Source organism: Ranitomeya imitator, chromosome 6 (assembly GCF_032444005.1).
Source record: "Ranitomeya imitator isolate aRanImi1 chromosome 6, aRanImi1.pri, whole genome shotgun sequence".
Lineage (NCBI taxonomy): Eukaryota > Metazoa > Chordata > Amphibia > Anura > Dendrobatidae > Ranitomeya > Ranitomeya imitator.
The window spans coordinates 11,815,205-11,838,445 of NC_091287.1; the positions used below are offsets into that span (position 1 = coordinate 11,815,205).

At 42.5% G+C, this 23,241-nt stretch overlaps 1 protein-coding gene across 1 annotated transcript in view; it reads left to right on the plus strand.

Annotated features, from left to right (window-relative positions):
• Nucleotides 1-6,399: 6,399 nt before the first annotated feature.
• The window catches only part of LOC138641616 (cathelicidin-related antimicrobial peptide Bf-CRAMP-like), a 52,095-nt gene continuing 35,253 nt past the window's right edge, over nt 6,400-23,241 (plus strand). The window contains exons 1-3 of the mRNA XM_069729139.1: nt 6,400-6,632; nt 7,036-7,122; nt 14,176-14,247. Of these exons, the coding sequence (XP_069585240.1) occupies nt 6,444-6,632; nt 7,036-7,122; nt 14,176-14,247 (348 nt within the window). The 5' untranslated portion in view covers nt 6,400-6,443. The remainder of the gene's footprint in view (nt 6,633-7,035; nt 7,123-14,175; nt 14,248-23,241) is intronic.

Here is a 23,241-nt window from a genome sequence, read left to right on the forward strand (position 1 = left end):
ATAAAGCTTCTTTGAATCTTGAATCTACAGGTATATACTATATAAAAGAGATGACACATAGGTATATAGAGGATGAGATGACATACAGCAGGTATATACTATATACAGGGGAGATGACATACAGGTATATACTATATACAGGAGATGACATACAGGTATATACTATATATAAAAGGAGATGACATACAGGTATATACTATATACAGGAGGAGATGACATACAGGTATATACTATATACAGGAGATGACATACAGGTATATACTATATATAAAAGGAGAGGACATACAGGTATATAGTATATACAGAAGAGATGACACATAGATATATACAATATACAGGAGGAGATGACATACAGCAGGTATATACTATTTACAGAGGAGATGACATACAGGTATATACTATATACAGGAGATGACAAACATGTATATACTGAGGGGAAAATGAGAGGGGTGAGGTGAAAATGAGAAGTGTGAGGTGAAAATGAAAAGGTGTGAGGGGAGTGAGGGAAGATAGTGGAGTGATCGGAAAATGACAGATGTGAGGTCGAAATGACAAGTGTTAGGGGGGAATGAGAGGAGTGAGGGGGGAATGAGAGGAATGAGGGAGAAAATGAGAGATGTGAGGGGGAAAATGAAAGATGTGAGGGGGAAAATAAGAGAAGTGAGGTGCTATAACTAACCACAGATATTTACTATGCCCAGGCAACGCCGGGCTCTTCGGCTAGTGTATATATATATATATATATATATATATATATATATATATATGTGTGTGTATATATACAGTACAGACCAAAAGTTTGGACACATCTCATTTAAAGATTTTTCTGTATTTTCATGCCTATGAAAATTGTACATTCACACTGAAGGCATCAAAACTATGAATTAACACATGTGGAATTATATACTTAACAAAAAAGTGTGAAACAACTTAAAATATGTCTTATATTCTAGGTTCTTCAAAGTAGTCACCTTTTGCTTTGATGACTGCTTTGCACACTTTGCAGCTAAGTGCCAGAATAGGCGGATCTTCCAGATGTGCCTTTTCTGGGGTGATGGGGGCAGGTGTTTTTAGCAAGGGGGGGGCAATTACCATGGACCCTCTCCAGGCTATTAATATCTGCCCTCAGTCACTGGCTTTACCACTCTGGCGAAGAAAATTGCGTGGGAGCCCACGCCAGATTTTTCCATGAATTAACCCTTTAATTTAACACCTACAGCTCCAAACTTTTACACACACACTACTAACATTATTAGTGAGGGACAGATATAAATCTAACAAATGTGCAATGGTTTACTGTATGTAAACAATGTCTCATATCCTGTCGGGTTCTGCAATGATTTTAATTGAATTATCGGCTATTCTGCGATCTAGCTCTGTATGAAACATAAAGATACACTTAGCTCCATATATATTTGGACAGAGACAACATTTTTCTAATTTTGGTTATAGACATTACCACAATTAATTTTAAACAAAACAATTCAGATGCAGTTGAAGTTCAGACTTTCATCCTTCATTTGAGGGTATCCACAATAAAATTGGATGAAGGGTTTAGGAGTTTCAGCTCCTTAACATGTGCCACCTGGTTTTTAAAGGGACCAAAAGTAATTGGACAATTGACTCCAAGGCTACTTCATGGACAGGTGTGGGCAATCCCTTCGTTATGTCATTCTCAATTAAGCAGATAAAAGGCCTGGAGGTGATTTGAGATGTGGTGCTTGCACTTGGAAGGTTTTGCTGTGAAGTAAACATGCGGTAAAGGAGCTCTCCATGCAGGTGAAACAAGCCATCCTTAAGCTGCGAAAACAGAAAAAACCCATCCGAGAAATTGGTACAATATTAGAAGTGGCAAAATCTACAGTTTGGTACAACCTGAGAAAGAAAGAAAGCACTGGTGAACTCATCAATGCAAAAAGACCTGGGCGCCCACAGAAGACAACAGTGGTGGATGATCGCAGAATAATCTCCATGGTGAAGAGAAACCCCTACACAACAGCCGACCAAGTGACCAACACTCTCCAGGAGGTCGGCGTATCAATATCCAAATCTACCATAAAGAGAAGACTGCATGAAAGTAACTACAGAGGGTTCACTGCACGGTGCAGCCACTCATAAGCATCAAGAAGAAAAAGGCTAAAAAACATCTAAAAAAGCCGCACAGTTCTGGAAGAACATTCTATGGACAGATGAAACCAAGATCAACCCCTACCAGAATGATGGAAAGAGAAAAGTATGGCGAAGGCGCGGTACAGCTCATGATCCAAAGCATACCACATCATCTGTAACACCCGGCGGAGGCAGTGTGATGGCGCGGGCATGCATAAACCCGGCGGAGGCAGTGTGATGGCGCGGGCATGCATAAACCCGGCGGAGGCAGTGTGATGGCGCGGGCATGCATGGCTGCCAGTGGCACTGGGTCACTAGTGTTTATTGATGATGTGACACAGGACAGAAGAATGAATCCTGAGGTATTCAGAGCCGCCATACTGTGTGCTCAGATCCAGCCAAAAGCAGCCAAACTGATTGGTCGTCGTTTCATACTACAGATGGACAATGACCCAAAACATAAAGCCAAAGCAACCCAGGAGTTTATTAAAGCAAAGAAGTGGAATATTCTTGAATGGCCAAGTCAGTCCCCTGATCTCAGCCCAATTGAGCAGCATTTCACTTGTTAAAGACTAAACTTCAGACAGAAAGGCCACAAACTAACAGCAACTGAAAACCACCGCAGTGAAGGCAGAGCATCAAAAAGGAGTAAACACGGCGTCTGGTGATGTCCATGAGTTCAAGACTTCAGGCAGTCATTGCCAACAAAGGGTTTTCAACCAAGTACTAAAAATAAACATTTTATTTAAAATGATTGAATCTGTCCAATTACTTTTGGTCCCTTTAAAAACAGGGTGGCACATGTTAAGGAGCTGAAACTCCTAAACCCTTCATCCAATTTTAATGTGGATAACCTCAAATGAAAGCTGAAAGTCTGAACTTCAACTGCATCTGAATTGTTTTCTTTAAAATTCATTGTGGTAATGTCTATAACCAAAATTAGAGAAATGTTGTCTCTGTCCAAATATATATGGACCTAACTGTATATATATATATATATATATATATATATATATATATATATATATATGTGTGTGTGTGTGTGTGTGTGTGTGTGTGTGTGTGTGTTACATTATATATATATATAGATAGATATATACTGTACCTATACCTATAATATGTGTAGATATTTATTTTATCTATTCTATTCTAACCTGTCAGTGGGATGTTACTGTACCCCGCACTGAATTACCGGCTTTTCTATAGGACACCACTGCGTATTTCTCACAAGTCACACTGCTGGTCCGTGTGGTGTGTGAGTTTTTCTCGCACCCATAGACTTGTATTGGCGTATTTTGTTCATAATATGGTGACAATCGCAGCATGCACGTATAATACGGCTGAGAAAACAACGGATGATGAGAGCTGCCCCATAGATTAACATTGGTCCGAGTGCTATGCGATTTTTTTTTTTCACATAGCACTCGTCCGTATTACGCTCTAGTGTGACTCCGGCCTTAAGTTACAAAAAGATCAATATCCACACACCTTATCTTACACTGAGAAATTCTCCAAACCTTTCCTTCTCACAATCTCAAAACTCCCAAATTCAGCATTATTGAGTTCTAATATAGCATGTCATCTGACCATTTAGGGATTGCTACATGGGTAGAAGATTAGAACCACAATCAGTACATGAATCCATCACCCACCAAAACCACAATCAGTACATAAATGCACCCTCAGAACCACTGTCAGTACATGACTGAGCACAAGAACTGCAATCAGTACATATATCCATCACCAGAACCACAATCAGTACATAAATGCACCCTCAGGACCACGGTCAGTACATGACTGAGCACCAGAACCACCATCAGTACATGAATGTAACACCAGAACCATCGTCAGTAAAGGAATGCATGATCAGAACCATCATCAGTACATGAATACATCACGAGAACTACCATCATTCCATACTGTCCCTGTATGATCCCACAATCTTATAATGTCCTCCGTGCTCCCACAACTCCATACTGTCCCCCCCATAATCCCACAACTCCATATTGTCCTTCTATGCTACCATAATTTCATATTGTCCTCCTTGCTCTCTCCTGTATAGTGAACAGGAGGCAGGAGGGGAATAGTGTGAGGAGACAATATGGGGGAGAAAAGAGAGTGGGCTCAGAATAGAGACTGAGCAGTGGGGGTGTAGCATGGGGGGACAGAATAAGAGCACAGCCAGGAGAGGACAGTATACCAGGGGGGTGGTGTGATGAGGGGGCACAGTTTAGAGACTGGGCCCTATAAGGAGGACACCGTGTGAGAGGACAGTGTGAAGAGGGGGCCAGTATAGAAAAGAGAGGTCAGTATGGAGGGGGGGGGGGGGGCGGCATGTAACATAAGAGGGAGAGTTTGGGGTCATATTTTGTGTAGAGAATATAGTGAGGGGCAATTATTTATTCAGGGGCTCAGTGTAGGGCAGATATTTTTATTCAGGAGCATTAAAATTATCCTGCTATCTTTAATGGCATCATGTGGGGATGTGCTGCAGAGGACTGGAGAAGATGGAAGTCTGCAGAGGCGGCTGTGAAGAGGAACAAAGAGAACAACTCCAGAGACAGCGCCATCTATAAGGTACCTGGATATAAATGTTTCTTGTGATACTGACTAATCCTCATGTTTTTATTTATGTTAGGAGCACTAAACGGGATGTCCAGGTTTGTGATGAGTCTGCAGTCATTCTTTGTGACTGCAGACTTCTGAATTCTCAGTGCGCACTGCACGCTGTCAGGATTCTCTTTTGCTGGCGATTTACATACTGTACATGCGGTCACGTGCTAACTAGACATGTGTGGCCTCACTCAATGGAAATGAACTGAGTGAGGCCGGGCACGTCTAGTCGGAATGTGGCCAGAACAACTATACAAATCACATACTTGTGCTCACATGACCGTCCACTCTTGCCACTGATAAAGGAGAATCCTAAAAGTGTGTAGTGCATGCGCTGTGAGAATACAGAAGCTGCGGTCACCTATAGTCATTGCAGATTTTGATCTCAAGTCTGGACAAGCAGTTCTTTAATTGTAAAATAAAGCCCTGCAGCCAATGCTAACAGCGTGTAATATCCTCACTGTCAGGATTCAGCTCTGCAGGTTCCAACAGTCATCACATATGCACTTTGTGCTGTTCTATGTATGTTGTTATATTTTACTCTGCTGCCACCCAATGGCCTTTTTCCGTATGGCAGCTTGTTATTCATTTATTCTTATGGGCATGTCTTTCACTTCCGGTTCAGGGGTCAAGTCTTCTCTTCCTCTGGCAGCCATTTCATTTTCAGTTAACATGCTGTTGTGAGAGGACACGCTTTAACCGGGCCTAGGAAGGCATCAGTCTTTTGACCTCTTGCTGTTCACTCTTGCTGCTCATACTTGCAGTCATACTTGATGCTACATCTTACTGTACCTTGTCTACACCTGCATTTCTGGAGAAAGTTCTGTATTACCAGTTATCGGCTGTATGTCCAGATTTACAAATAAACAAGTCTGGATTGCACAATCTCTGGTGTGCATCATCTCTCCGGATGCTGAACAGCATTGGTCCTGTCTGCCTCACATCGAGGAAATACTGAAGGTACGATTCTCTCTCACAACCCTTAATAGTCAATCACACCTCCACTCGCCTCATGTGGGGACAGAACACACTTCACTCATATGTCATTTTCATACGGACGGTCACATAACAATGAGCTTCTCTTCTGTTTCTTTTCACTGAACAATGAGATAAATAGTGAGAGAAGCTTGTCGGCACGTCACTAAGAGTGCAAATCACATATGTGCTGGAGGGGGAGCGCCATACAAAATTCTTGTCTCGGGTGCTAGAAAACCTAGATACAATCTGCTAGGAGGGCTCAAAGTACAGAGGGGTAAGTAAAAGGTACGGTCAGGAAACAGTCTGCGGATAGTCAGAGGCCAATTCCAGGGTCAGATACCGAAAGCCAGAGCAAGTCAAAAGCAGAAGGGGGAATCCACAAGAGATGTCACGGCAAATCCAAGGTCCAGCAACCGGGTCAGAGGAAAGAGATACAGAGCTAAGCAAACACATCCAGCTTAGGCAATGCTACAACTGACCCTGACCGTCCTCGCTCGCCTCCCCATAAAGAAACAATCACTCATTAAAGGGGCGTGCCATCATTAATCCCTTATAAATGAGTTTTGTCCCACAACAGGTTGCTTTTAGCAGCTCAGATGTTGATTATGCCCAGATTACACTGTCTCATCTGCAGACCGGTGACAATCAGGATTTCACCATCATCCAGGAATATGAGGAAATAAAGAAAAAATATCAGAGAGGAGCAGAGCAGAGAGCGGCCATTACCGCTGACAGAGGCCACGATGAGGAGCTGGAGGCTGTCTCTGCTGCTGCTCTCTGCTGTCACATTACACGGCTGTCTCTCTGACACTCCAGAGCCGGAGATCAAAGATGGAAGATCTATAGGAGACATCACCGACCTCTACAACCAGATGGAGGGGGTCACATACTTATACAAATCCCTGGACCAGATCCACATTTCTCCTCCAGAGGTAAAGCACTGATTATGGAGACTTACCCAGAATACATTTCATTGACAGCTTATTATGTATATTAGATATTTGCATATAAAGCTCCATTCACATCCAAAGCTGATCCTGATGGGTAGTCATGTGACAGCTGAGCTCTGGATGTGTAACTCTTAGCTGAGCACCCACAATGCACAAGGAATGCAGAGTAAGACACAAAACCCAAAGTAGAAGGAAGGAATCACATAGAAGACTTATCATATACAAGATGCTGCTAAAGGAGAACTAGATAATAATAGCAGAGATTGTGACTGTAACCTCAGCAGCTCCAGGGATCTCTAATCTCCACCAGACAAAGAGAATGAGGAGATAAAAAGTATCAGTGGAAAGACAAATATTTACCTGTTCATCACTTTCCTTCTCACAGGATACAAAATCCTTCCTCATTAAAGAGACGGTGTGCCTGAAATCTGAGAATCCCGAATTATCTCAATGTGATTTCAAGTCGGACGGAGTGAGTAACAGAAACCTTAAAAAAGCTCAAAAATATATGGCAAAAATATATACGCATACACTATGTAATAGTGATACAACTCCAAGCTCAGTGATAAATTATGTATATGTAACACCCCAGGTAACCGGTTGTTACAGTGGCACTGCTTTCCTCACGGGAAGAGTAATATCATGCTTGGAAGCGAGGAAGGATCCATTTATCAGGTAATCAGCACATACAACACTGTTCTGACTCCAGGCCAGAAAGGGGAGCTCTGCATCAGATTTCAAGGGAGCTTCCCTAGATATAAATATATATTCTGGCCTGGGGGAAGAGTTAAGCATTTGTTCCAGGGAGACCAGAGGAGAATGAGTCGGTAGCAGACAGTAAAGGAGAGAGGAGAGAAAAGAAAGGTGGGGCCGTGCAGCCACGTGTGGTACAGCAGTTCCTGGAAGGAAAGAGCAGCAGAACGGTCTGTAGAGACTGGAAGGGGAAGAGAAGTGTAGGAGAACAGAGGAGCTGGAAGGGAGTTGTAACTGGGCTCCTTTCTAAGCTGAAGCGCAGAATACCGGTAGCCGGAAGACTGAGGTTGTGAGGGTAAGTTCATGCCCCACTGCAGAAACCGGCGGACAGCTAGATTTCAAGTCACCTGTCCACCATTAACACCCGAAGACACAGTAGCAGATAGAGCCTGGAGTCATCTGAGAGACCCTGTAAAAAGGCTCAAGTTACCTGTCATGCGGGTAGTGTCCTACCAACCAGGGGGACAGAGAGAATGTGAGGACCTTGTGTGAGGCCTAAGGCAGCAAGGGACTACAATACAGCGCTAGAAGGAAGGCTTCCAACCCTACCTGGATAGGGGGATTACTGTGTCGATTCCAGACCGGCCAGACCACACCAGCACCCGTGATCTGGACCCTGGACTGTGGCTACCTTGTAACAGTAAAGAGGTAAAGAGACTGCAACTTGTGTCCTCTGTTTCTTTCTCCACCACCTACTCATCCTTGATTCCGAGCTTTCCTTCACCCCCCACATCCGATCACTGGCTCGCTCTTCTTATCTGCATCTCAACAACATTTCTAGAATTCGCCCTTTTCTTACTTTCGACATTGCAAAAACTTATTCATTCTCGTCTGGACTATTGTGACTCTCTCTTAATTGGCCTCTCTCTTACCAAACTCTCCCCGCTCCAATCTGTGCTGAATGCTGCAGCCAGGATCATATTCCTCACCAACCGTTACACCGATGCCTCTACCTTGTGCCAGTCATTACACTGGTTACCCATCCACTCCAGAATCCAGTACAAAACTACTATCCTCATCCACAAAGCACTCCATGGCTCAGCACCACCCTACATCTCCTCCCTGGTCTCAGTCTACCACCCTACCCGTGCCCTCCGCTCCGCTAATGACCTCAGGTTAGCATCCTCAATAATCAGAACCTCCCACTCCCGTCTCCAAGACTTTACACGTGCTGCGCCGATTCTTTGGAATGCACTACCTAGGTTAATACGATTAATCCACAATCCCCACAGTTTTAAGCGTACCCTAAAAACTCATTTGTTCAGACTGGCCTACCACCTCAACGCATTAACCTAACGATCCCTGTGTGGCCTATTTATAAAAAAAAAAAAAAAAAAAACAATCAGGTTCCTCGCATCATGTTCTCATACACTTTATGCAGTATTAGCCCTCTGTGTCTGTACTGCTACATACTTAGGCAGGTAACTGGTTCATGCAGCTTTACATGAACACCCGAGCCTTACACTATGGCCGGTCCGAATAACAAAAGCAATTGTTACCATCCACCTCTCGTGTCTCCCCTTTTCCTCATAGTTTGTAGCCTGCGAGCAGCAGGGCCCTCATTCCTCCTGGTATCTGTTTTGAACTATATTTCTGTTATGCTGTAATGTCTATTGTCTGTACAAGTCCCCTCTATAATTTGTAAAGCGCTGCGGAATATGTTGGCGCTATATAAATAAAATTATTATTATTATTACCTCCTGTCCCTACTACACCGGGAGCCCTGGGGAGCCCAGCTTCACCTGTGGGAAGTCATACCATCTTTGCTGCAGTGTCATCACCCCTTTAAGCAGTGTCGGTCATCCCTGACCGAATACCGCAGGTGGCATCATGAAAATTTCTTATTCTAAAAACCCCTTTAAAGACCATCCCTTTTATTTGGACGCCCAGGGCCACAGACTGGGTCGCTGCCACACTGACCTCCCCTTTAATAACCACCAGACCCGGTACCGTGTACCCCTAGGCCCTTCCTCCCTGCTGGACCCACAGTGCTTCTAGGGACGCTGCGCCCTGTCCGTGCCGTTCCGGACCCTCGTACCTCTTTACTCCTCAGGACCATTTGTGGAGCCTCTGTCTCCATTCATCGGACAAGTGTCGTCCTCCTCCTCCTTCTTCCATCACTGTTCACTAAGTGAGGTTTGAGAAAGACCTTTCGGGTCGAAACGTTACCTCAGAACTCTTTTGACCACTGTGGTGTTACTTAATAAATACTTCACACCTCTGATGCAAAATATTGTCTGAGTGCGGTTGTTTGCCCGAATCTACGATTGAACTGGATCCAGTCCAGGTTCAGCCAGCACCAGCTTCATTCTACAGAGTGCACGCCTTTTCCCTCTAACTACCCCTAGGCCCTGGCGGGTGTTCCAACTTGGCGTCACGAACAGGATGGATCGACCCGAAAAATCGGGTCCTGTACGCCATGGACTGTATTGAATTGTTTAATGGCCGCCATTCTTACACCACGAGATGGGTGAGGAACGGAGAAGATGTGCTGTCACGGGTGGAGCCCGTGGTTGGGCGTGAAAGCTGGACCCGCCCACTACAGAGACGTTAGTACCAAAAGAGCATGTCCGTCAGGAGGACGGATCCGCCCCTGGAGATGGCCGGAGGGAGAGTGGAGTAGAGACAGCCTACGAGAGAAGGAGGAAGGCGTGGGAAAGCGTGGCAGCAGCATGGCTGCACGCTACCCGGTGAAAGCAATGGCGGACAGCAGCAGAGAACCGCCGCAACCTGTGGACAAAGGAGTGGATGTCCCCGGTCAGCCAGAAGAAACTCTGGAGCAGATGACAACCTTGGATCTGAAGCTCCTCAGTGCAGAGATGGAAGAGCTGGCCCGACAACTCCTGCAGACCCAGCTGGTAGCGGTGACTGCATGGAAGGAGTCCCCGCTAAAGAGAGTGATGACAGTAAAGTACCCGACCTCGCCACCAGTGTTCACAGCCCCAGCGGAGCCGGAGAGAGAGGCACTGCTGAAGAGGAGAGTCCTACCAACCAGGGGGACAGAGAATGTGAGGACCTGGTGTGAGGCCTAAGGCAGCAAGGGACTACAACAACACACATAGTGGAAGGCTTCCAACCCTACCTGGCTAGGGGGATTCCTGAGTCGCTTCCAGGCCGGCCGGACCGCACCAGCACCCGTGATCTGGACCCTGGACTGCCATGCAACAGTAAAAAGGTAAAGAGACTGCAACTTGTGTCCTCTGTTTCTTTCTCCACCACCTACCACCTGTCCCTACTACATCGGGAGCCCTGAGGACCCAGCTTCATCTGTGGGAAGCCATACCATCTTTGCTGCAGTGCCATCACCCCCAGAGGAACCATTTAAGCAGTGTCGGTCATCCCTGACCAAATACCACAGGTGGCGTCATAAACATTTCTTATTCTAATAACCTCTTTAAAGACCGTCCCTTTTATTTGGACGCCCAGGGCCACGGACCGGGTCACTGCCACTGTGACCTCCACTTTAATGACCACTGGACCCGGTACCGAGTATCCCTAGGCCCTGGCGGGCTCTTCATATATAACAGGAGAAAAAGCAGCAATAATACTACCCCTATGTACAAGAATGTAACTACTATAATACTGCTCCTATGTACAAGAATATAACTACTATAATACTGCCCTCTATGTACAAGAATATAACTACTATAATACTGCTCCTATATACAAGAATATAACTACTATAATACTGCCCCTATGTACAAGAATATAACTACTATAATACTGCTCCTATGTACAAGAATATAACTACTATAATACGGCCCCTATGTACAAGAATGTAACTACTATAATACTGCGCCTATGTACAAGAATATAACTGCTATAATACTGCCCCTATGTACAAGAATATAACTACTATAATACTGCCCCTATGTACAAGAATATAACTACTATAATACTGCTCCTATGTACAAGAATATAGCTACTATAATACTGCCCCCTATGTACAAGAATATAACTACTATAATACTGCTCCTATGTACAAGAATATAACTACTATAATATTGCCCCTATGTACAAGAATATAACTACTATAATACTGCTCCTATGTACAAGAATATAACTACTATAATACTGCTCATCTGTACAATAATATAACTACTATAATACTGCTCCTATGTACAAGAATATAACTACTATAATACTGCCCCTATGTACAAGAATATAACTACTATAATACTGCTCTTATGTACAAGAATATAACTACTATAATACTGCCCCTATGTACAAAAATATAACTACTATAATACTGCCCCTATGTACAAGAATATAACTACGATAATACTGCTCCCTATGTACAAGAATATAACTACTATAATACGGCCCCTATGTACAAGAATGTAACTACTATAATACTGCCCCTATGTACAAGAATATAACTACTATAATACTGCCCCTATGTACAAGAATATAACTACTATAATACTGCCCCTATGTACAAGAATATAACTACTATAATACTGCCCCTATGTACAAGAATATAACTACTATAATACTGCCCCTATGTACAAGAATATAACTACTATAATACTGCCCCTATGTACAAGAATATAACTACTATAATACTGCCCCTATGTACAAGAATATAACTACTATAATACTGCTCCTATGTACAAGAATATAACTACTATAATACTGCCCCCATGTACAAAAATATAACTACTATAATACTGCCCCTATGTACAAGAATATAACTACTATAATACTGCTCCCTATGTACAAGAATATAACTAGTATAATACTGCCCCCTATGTACAAGAATATTACTGCTATAATACTGCCCCTATGTACAAGAATATAACTACTATAATACTGCCCCTATGTACAAGAATATAACTGCTATAATACTGCCCCTATGTACAAGAATATAACTACTATAATACTGCCCCTATGTACAAGAATATAACTGCTATAATACTGCCCCTATGTACAAGAATATAACTTCTATAATACTGCCCCCTATGTACAAGAATATAACTGCTATAATACTGCCCCTTTGTACAAGAATATAACTACTATAATACTGCCCCTATATACAAGAATATAACTACTATAATACTGCTCCTATGTACAGGAATATAACTACTATAATACTGCCCCTATGTACAAGAATATAACTACTATAATACTGCCCCTATGTACAAGAATATAACTGCTATAATACTGCCCCTATGTACAAGAATATAACTACTATAATACTGCTCCTATGTACAAGAATATAGCTACTATAATACTGCCCCCTATGTACAAGAATATAACTACTATAATACTGCTCCTATGTACAAGAATATAACTACTATAATATTGCCCCTATGTACAAGAATATAGCTACTATAATACTGCCCCCTATGTACAAGAATATAACTACTATAATACTGCTCCTATGTACAAGAATATAACTACTATAATACTGCTCATCTGTACAATAATATAACTACTATAATACTGCTCCTATGTACAAGAATATAACTACTATAATACTGCCCCAATGTACAAGAATATAACTACTATAATACTGCTCTTATCTACAAGAATATAACTACTATAATACTGCCCCCTATGTACAAAAATATAACTACTATAATACTGCCCCTATGTACAAGAATATAACTACGATAATACTGCTCCTATGTACAAGAATATAAGTACTATAATACTGCTCCCTATGTACAAGAATATAACTACTATAATACGGCCCCTATGTACAAGAATGTAACTACTATAATACTGCCCCTATGTACAAGAATATAACTACTATAATACTCCTCCTATGTACAAGAATATAACTGCTATAATACTGCCCCTATGTACAAGAATATAACTACTATAATACTGCCCCTATGTACAAGAATATAACTACTATAATACTGCCCCTATGTACAAGAATATAACTACTATAATACTGCCCCTATGTACAAGAATATAACTACTATAATACTGCCCCTATGTACAAGAATATAACTACTATAATACTGCCCCTATGTACAAGAATATAACTGCTATAATACTGCCCCTATGTACAAGAATATAACTACTATAATACTGATCATCTGTACAATAAGATAACTACTATAATACTGCTCCTATGTACAAGAATATAACTACTATAATACTGCCCCTATGTACAAGAATATAACTACTATAATACTGCTCCTATGTACAAGAATTTAACTACTATAATATTGCTCCCTATGTACAAGAATATAACTGCTATATTACTGCTACTATGTACAAGAATATAACTACTATAATACTGCCCCTATGTACAAGAATATAACTACTATAATACTGCCAGTATGTACAAGAATATAACTACTATAATACCGCCCCCTATGTACAAGAATATAACTACTATAATACTGTTCCTGTGTACAGAAATATAACTACTATAATACTGCTCCTATGTACAAGAATATAACTACTATAATACTGCTCCTATATACAAAATTCTAACTACTATAATACTGCTCTTATGTACAAGAATATAACTACTATAATACTGTTCCTGTGTACAGAAATATAACTACTATAATACTGCTCCTATGTACAAGAATATAACTACTATAATACTGCTCCTATGTACAAGAATATAACTGCTATTAGGATAAGGTACGGCAAAGCAATACTCATGGTTTTGACTTTGTTAAACTGGTTTATTCCCTATTACATGTTGTTTCCTTTTCTTTAGGATGAAAAGTATTATTTATATGTCTAATTTCACAGATTTATTGTCAGTTTCTCCTTCCCTATAATTAAACATTTTGTTTTGCAGAATGTAAAGATTTGTACTCTGCATCTTGGTGATGAAGACCCTGTGGACAAAATCTGTATTAGCCTGACCACGGTAATGCACTTTTAAAGAGAATTTTTTTTTCCTGCATTTTTTGATATCCTAAGTTGAGTCCTTAAATATCTCCTTAACTGAAGAGTAGTGAACCTGTTCTCACTGATGAATCCGAGAGCAGAAGACTGTACTTTGTGATCATTTGTTCAATGAGGTCTGTCTGCCCCACTGGGGGTCCAGCATTTCTGTATCCCCGTTATATAAACTATATACATTTGTAAATTACCCAGAGATGTAAAAATCGTTAAAGTTTCTAGAATCTTGTAGGATGCAACTGTTCTAAGCAAAGTTCAGCAGAACAACAAGAGGAGACACTTCCCTTGTGCTTGCAACATTCTGCTGGCAACCGCCTCAGCTGCACCTCCATCTCTCTGCTCAGTCTTAGTGTACCTTGCAATGCTGTACAGAATGCTCAAATACTCCAGACAATGGGTGTTGTACAAATACATTAGTGATGAAGATTAGATGCAATTAATGGGGGTGAGAGGGGAGATAGGAAAGGTGCCAGAGTCAGTGTGATTGAGTAATATGTTGAATATGCATCTGTACTGTTGCATTTGAATTTTATCCTTCATTATTATTGCACTAGAAAGCAGCAGCAAGTTACACACAAAAAAATTGGAACATTTTGTCATTCAGAGACGGTGTGCTACTTGTCACAAGTGGCAGTACTAAGGTTTTGCATTTCTTCTGCTATTCTTATTGTAAAAGGTAAAGTAATTGTTTTTTTAATGCAAAAAATTTGTCAAAATCCAGATATTTAAAGTAAACTTGTCATGTCCAGAGATGGAATTTTTACATTGCAGGTATGGGGTTTATCTGGGGTAAATAGCATGGCTGCCTGCCTTATTTGAACACTGCTTCCAATTTATATACCCCTGCTGGCAGTCATATTGGCAATGCAGGGAGCGATGACAGTCACCGATCGCTATGTAGCGAGCATCCTGTAATCACATCCCAGCACTTTTCAGCAGGTGTGCCGAGCAGGCTGTCAATCAATGTAGCGTTTCCGGTAAGGAAAGGTTCCCTTTATCTGTCCTGCTCACAAAGTGTCAGATATTACACTCCGCACCATTAGAGCGCCCTGTTACAGGTCCTGGATGTTTGGCCGTGTACTCACCTAGCGTTTCTTATTTTGTCATTTTTGCCAAGAAGGTTGAAATTTGTTAAAAAAAAATTGTTTAAAAATGTAGACTTTTATCTGTGCAGGTCTGGGTTTTGCAGAATTGTTTTACTAGTCAAATCTGGCAACTTACAAGTCACATCTATACCGCCACCTGCTTTTACGGTTTGCTTTTTGTTCATCTACCTAACTAAGCTTTCCTTATTATGTTCTTTTTGGCAAGGGGAGGAGAATAATTGAGGTTGAAAGGATTGCCAAAATTAAATATTGTGTTGTGAAAAGTGTGTGGTGGCAATCGCAATGGTTGGGGTAGTGTTACAGAAAAAAAAAACATATTACAGCTAAGAATGAGGGAGTCGTAAAAGCACCACCATCACTGGCACCAGTGCCCGATGCAGGAGTTCTACCAAACACAGGTCACAATTGGACTCATTTACCTCCAACAAAAGTATTCGCAGGGAGGAAGCCGACGAAGTTATGGAATATATAGCACATTGCTTGTCTCTGTCGCAGCAGAATAATGTTACCTCTGACAGCAACACCGTCAGTTTGAATCAGTGTTCTGCCTGATCGCAAAGGACTAAGAGGGATAATTTATGGAAATGTTTTTATTTTAAAAACATGGAAAATCTGTAAGTGAAATTTGTTATTAAATGGGCTCTTGGTTGCCACCGGTTAAGATCTATTTCTATGGTGAGCTCACTATGATATTTGACATTTCTAAGTATTTGTGTTACAGAGCTTGGCATGGGTCGGATACTGTCCCAGGAGATCTCAGTGTTGCTCGCATCTTTTCAGGGCAATTGGAGACAGCCATATTGCATTTCGTGGTAAATCGATTTGCTGAAAATCGAATATTTTTGACCGATTTAATAAAGCTGGCAAATAATAATTTCAAAGTATTTACTCATCTCTAGTTGCACGACTTCTTCTTCCTCTGTCTTCTGCTCTTTCTGGATGTGCTTGACCTCTACTGGTGAGAAACATGAACCATACATGCTCTCTGCAAGCTACCTGGAACGTGGCCTTGCTAATGTTAACCACACATAGTCCCCACAATCAAACTTCTGCCGTGCGATTGAGTGGCATATTATTAACCCTGGGGAGTTTCTGACATATTATGGGTTGGCGCTAAATGCATCAAGTCTAGCGATTGGCAGACTCGTGGAGATCGGGTCCATTGGGTTCAGCCGAAGATTTAAAATAAGTTTGGTACGGGTACCAGAACGGTTCCCGAACTTGACCCATTCAAATGAATGAGGGGCCAAACATCCGGCATCTTCCATGCTGTCATCAGTACAACAGTGCGCGTAACACCAGCTCTGATCAGTGGTAAGTCCATTACTGTCGGTCAGAACGCTATGGTTCCCACTCCGTCACACAGATAGCAGCATGTAAGCCAGCAGCTGTGACCAGCGGAAAAAAGGGTACCGCCGGTCACAGGCGTCAGCTGATGAGAGAGTACTACTCTCATCATTGTACTCCTGGTCTCGTCACCAGTGAGGACCACACGAAGCAGGTGACTGGTTCCATACTCATGCTTTTCCTGTTCCATTTTAGGATGATACTGCGAACAGGACTGGTAGAAGACGATGCCCGAGAAGGCCCTGCCGGCTGCCAGGCAGTAATAGTCCGATCGGATTCGCCTAAGATTCAGCATCTGAGATTGCGGCTTTCACTCTCTGCACTTTGGCTTATTTTTGAGACGTGAGGCAACACAATGTAGCAGTGAATGTTCCAAAAAGTCAAGAGATACAAATAAACTCAGGAACACATAATATTCCTTGTGTTTTTATGAAAAGTGATGATGATGGGGAAGAAGAGGATGAATGATGATTGTGAACAACAAATATGAGGTAGTGGTGATGAAAAAAGAAGAATAAATGATAAAGATGAGCGCCAAGATGAGGAAGATGATGATGATCAACATGGTACTAAAATGATGACGGCAATGGATGAGAAATAAGAAGAAAAATGACAATGTGATAGATGATGAGAAGGAGAATAATAGTGAGGAGGCGTATGATGATATGGAGGATGATAATCAGGAGGATAAGGATGACAATCATTATGAGGAGTCAGGGGAAGAATGATAGTGAGAAATATGGGGATGATGATAATGAGGATGATGATGGGAGAAAGAATGATCTTTAGAATTATTGAACAGAGAATAATGAGGCCGGCGTCACACTAGCGTGTTTTACGGACGTTAGAGAGGTGCTGAAAATACGGATTGCATACGGTACAATGCTTCTCTATGCCCCAGCTCCTATCTGCCGTATTTTACTGATCCGTATTATACGGTCTTGTACGGCCGTAGAAAATCGCAGTATGCTGCGTTTGTCACCGTATTGCGCAAATAATACGCCAATGAAAGTCTATGGGGGTGAGAAAAATACGGATTACACACGGACCATGCGTGTGACTTGCGAGAAATACGCAGCGGTGTTAGAGAGAAAAGCCGGCAATTCAGTGTGGTGTACAGTAAAATCACACTGACAGGTTAGAATAGGTAGAATAAATGTCTACACATAGAATAGGTATATATATATATATATATATATATATATATATATATGTCAGTGAGACACACACATATATATATATTAATATATCATACAGTGCTAGATAGCTTAAAAGCCGGTAATTCAATTGCCGGCTTTTGCTTTCTCCTTCTCAAACTCGACATGAAATGAGACATGGTTACATACAGTAATCCATCTCATATCCCCATTTTTTTTGCATATTCCACACTACTAATGTTGGTAGTGTGTATGTGCAAAATTTGGCAGTTCTAGCTATTAAATTAAAGGGTTAAATGGCGGAAAAAATTGGCGTGGGCTCCCGCGCAATTTTCTCCGCCAGAGTAGTAAAGCCAGTGACTGAGGGCAGATATTAATAGCCTGGAGAGAGTCCATGGTTATTGGCCCCCCCCCGGCTAAAAACATCTGCCCCCAGCCACCCCAGAAAAGGCACATCTGGAAGATGGTCACTCTCTTCCCATTCCCGTGTAGCGGTGGGATATGGGGTAATGAAGGGTTAATGCCACCTTGCTATTGTAAGGTGACATTAAGCCAGATTAATAATGGAGAGCGTCAATTATGACACCTATCCATTATTAATCCAATAGCATGAAATGGTTAAAAAAACACACACACAATATTGCAAAGTATTTTAATGAAATAAACACACAGGTTGTTGTAATATTTTATTCCACTCTCAATCCACTCGCTGAAGACCCTCGACCTGTAACAAATTAAAAATAATAAACCAACAATATCCCATACCTTCCGTCGATATGTCCCATGATGTAAATCCATCTGAAGGGGTTAAATTATTTTACAGGCAGGAGCTCTGCTATAATGCAGCTGTGCTCATGCCTGTAAACCCCGGGGAATGAATGGAATGTAGGTCAATGACCTGTAGTTACCTTCATTCGCGGTGATGCGCCCTCTGCTGGATGTCCTCATATGAACTTGAGCGTGGGAACTTTTCTGAATATTTTCCCAGCCTCGAGGTCATATGAGGACATCCAGCAGAGGGCGCATCACTGCGAATGAAGGTAACTACAGGTCATTGACCTACATTCCATTCATTCCCCAGGGTTTTACAGGCCCTGTTAGCAGTGCTCTGGATTGCGGATCCCGAAGTCTTCAGTAAAAAGGTAAAGAGACTGCAACCCTGTGTCCTCGTTATTTACTGCGCCTCACATCATCGCCACCTACACTACTGGGAAGCCCTGGGGACATACTTCACCTGTGGGAAGGTATACCATCTAGCTGCCATTCTATCACCTCAGCGGACCCCTAAGCAGCGTCGGTCACCCTGACCGAATACCACAGGTGGCGTCACGAATACTTGACAAACTTTCATCACCCCTTTTATTGGACGCCCCTTAGCAGGGTCACGGACCGGGTCCAGCCACCGTGACAACCCCAGCACCGAGATAGAGAGGACCGGTACCGAGTACGCCGTGGCCCTGCGTCTGGGGGTGCTCCAAACACATGTTCAAATAAAAATAAAAAACACCATATACTCACCTAACATGAAATCTCCGATGCCGATTATCTCCTAAAAATAATGTAAGATAATAAATCACCATATACTCACCTGTTCACCGTAGTCCACGTAATCCCGAGTGTCCCATGGCGATCTCACGTGTAGAACAGTCACATCGGGAGATGTGACTTCCCTACCCGTCCGCTGGCGATACACTGACAGGAGGTAATCGCTACCACAGTGGATCACTGAGCCGCCATTAGAGTTCACCGGAGTTCATCAGCTGATCAGCTCAGGTGCTCTCACTTATGGTAACGCTGCGTGAGAACTCTCACGGCAGCTCAGTGATACACTGCGGGAGCGATTACCTCCTGTCTGTATATCACCGGCTGTCTTTGAGAGCAGTCACATCAGTGACTGCTCTCAAAGTGATCAGGATCGTCATAGCACATTATGGATTATCTTCTCTGTGGACAGGAGAGGGATATTGTGGTCTAGCATTTTATTTTTGTTGCAGGAGACCTTAGTTTCGGTGGATTAGGTGTTCAGTGAGTATGGCTTAATTAAGATTCATTAAAGGAGTCGGTGTCATTATTTCAAACAAAGGACTTTATTCTGGGTGCCTGTGTTTTTTTATACAATATCACTATGGGGTTACTAATAGATAGGGGTCATTACTAACCTGTGGGCTTGATGTCACCTGACAATACAAAGGTGACATCAACCCTACAAATAAGAACCCCACTTGCCACCACTACAGGGCAAGTGGGAAGAGCGAGGCTAAGCGCCAGATTTGATGCATCTTAGAGATGCACCTTTTCTGGGGTGGCTCAGAGCTGATGTTTGTAGTCTGGGAGAGGGCCAGTATCCATGGCCCCTTCCTAGGCTATTAATATCAGCCCGCAGCTGTATGCCTAGCCTTTGCTGGTTAGATTTTATAGGGGAACCCTATATCAATTTTTTTTCTGGGATCCCCTTGTAAACTAGCCAGTAACGGATAAGAAAACAACTGAGAGCTGATATTAATTGCCTGGGAAACTTTAAGGCTATTGGCTCCTTCCCAGAATATTAACATAAGCTCATGCAATTTTTTTTCTTCAAAATTAACGGTTGCTGTTTGGTTACAACCTATGTATGTTTGTTCTATTAACGCTCTTACATAGGCTGGTGTTTGAAGTAAAAGACTCAGAGCACAGAGGACCCCGTTTGCCTAGCCTCCCCTCTGCCCACCACAGTAACCCCTTAAACCCCAGGCAGCGGGCTCCTAGAGACTACACAGCCCATGGATAACAGAGGGACGACAAGTGCCGCTGTTTCTCGGCGCCTACGTTGGAGAAGATGACCCTACAAGCAAGTGCTCATCAGACTGATAAGCATTTTCTCAAGAAATTTCGTTTACTACTGTTATACTGTTTGGGAACTTATACTGCTTCCCATATATTTTGCACGGTTATATCATCAGTTTATTTCCCACTGTTTTCTCCCTGCAAGGAGAATATTACTCCGGTTAATAAATCCCCCTCAACAGTTGGTCTGTCTGTTCCATGGTGACATACTCTACCCTGCACTCTATTACAATCCCATGACAGGAAGTTGTCATACAGGGAGGTACTGGAACTTTTCTCAAACTTTTCCTTACATCTACAATCTATGCCTCCACAGACACAAACAAGCCGTCTCGGCCAGAGACGTAGCTCGAGGTTCAACTCAGGGGCTCGAAACTGAGTTGCCCCTAAGCAGTGTGGTAGATGAAGCCACTCAGCGGTACACAAAGATAGACATGGGAATACTGTCTTTATATATCTACTGTTGGTTTATTATACAGGTTGCATAAACCAACGTTAAGTGAAAATAAACACAGCACCAAACAGTAAAAATTAAACTAAATGGTATACAGTCTACATTTGTGGGATCCACTCGCTCTGGATAATAACCACATACTTGTTCAGGTTTTCCTCAGAAACAAAACGCTGGAGTTCCTCTCCAGCCCTACTGAACACTGAATGCCTCTGGAGGCTGCCTATTTAACCCCCAGACCACACCCTGGGGTGGATATAAAGTGGACAACCTCCCACCCACGCTATGGTTGTCCACAAAAACTCAGCACTTAAACAAATTTTCTAGTTAACACCTCAAAGCACTTAATGTACTGGAGGAAAACTTCTGGGTTTTAAATCATTGAAGCCATTAACCTCACCAAAACATATCTCCCCTCCAGCACCTTGCCAGTGACTACATCACATATCCCCCTCTGCCCAAAGCCAGGGGTTTTGGCACCTTCATTCGCTAAACAGGCCAGGGCATCTGTGCTCCCATGTAACTTCCCTGTGCTCCACACGAAAACAAAAGTCCAGGAGTGCTAGAAACCACCTAGTCAACACGACATCCTTCCCCTTCTCTCATCCACCTCAGGAGTGCATGATCTGACCCTAGCCTGAACTTCCTACCTAAGTGTATGTACAATCCGGAACTGGCAGCGCTCTAGTGCTTTAGCATTGCCGTCTATTGAGCGCAGGTGAGTCCGCATGTGTTCACTGAACCATGCGAAGTCACAGCGTGTTATGCATTCTATGGGGGAGATTTCTCTTGTGGAGACTCACGTCTCTGGACGCATAGTGGGCACAGGATTTCTTGAAATAAAGGTAAAGGTAAACCAGCTCACCCCAGCTTAGGCGTCCGTGGAGGCACGAAACTGCAAGGGACCGCTTGTGAAATGGAGAAAGATGATCTAGCTTCCAAACTTGCTAAATTTTATTGAGTTAATAAGAAGGTTCCATCATGATTGTAGACACAGATACGCGTTTCGAACATCCACTGCTTTCTTTAACAAAGCTACACATGTGCTGGGTACTTTAAATAGCCATCGACCAATCAAAACACATATGGTGAGTCACATGATAAAGTGTCATGATTAGTTAAAAACACCACATGATAATGTAAAGAGCGCACATACACAAATATTGATAAAAACATCACAGGAGTATGTCTGAATAAGTACAGTACAGACCAAAAGTTTGGACACACCTTCTCATTTAAAGATTTTTCTATATTTTCATGACTATGAAAATTGTACTTTTACTCTGAAGGCATCAAAACTATGAATTAACACATGTGGAATTATATACTTATCAAAAAAGTGTGAAGCAAGTGAAATTATGGCTTATATTCTAAGTTCTTCAAAGTAGCCACCTTTTGCTTTGATGACTGCTTTGCACACTATTGGCATTCTCTTGATGAGCTTCAAGAGGTAGTCACCGGGAATGGTCTTCACTTCACAGGTGTGCCCTGTCAGGTTTACTAAGTGGGATTTATTGCCTTATAAATGGGGTTGGGACCATCGGTTGTGTTGTACAGAAGTCTGGTGGATACACAGCTGATAGTCCTACTGAATAGACTGTTAGAATTTGTATTATGGCAGGAAAAAAGCAGCTAAGTAAAGAAAAACGAGTGGCCAACATTACTTTAAAGGGAACCTGTCACCCCGTTTTTTCAGTAGGAGATAAAAATACCGTTAAATAGGGCCTGAGCTGTGCTTTACAATAGGGTATTTTTTGTCCCCTGGTTCCCTACCTATGCTGCCGAAATACCTTACAAAAGTGGCCTTTTTTGCCTGTCAATCAGGCTGGTCAGGTCAGATGGGCGTGGTCACAGCGCTGTTTCTCCCCCACATCTTGCTTATGTTCCCGTTGGTGGCGTAGTGCTTCTCGCATGCGCAAGTACCGAATGCACTGCGCAGCTGTAGAAAAAGAGCACGCTCGCCGCTATTCAGCAGTTTCTCGGTGGGCACGGCCATCTTCCTGAGGCCGCGCGTGCGCAGATGGAGTCTCCTGCTTCCCGGGGCTTCAGGAAAATGGCCACGGGATGCCGCGTGT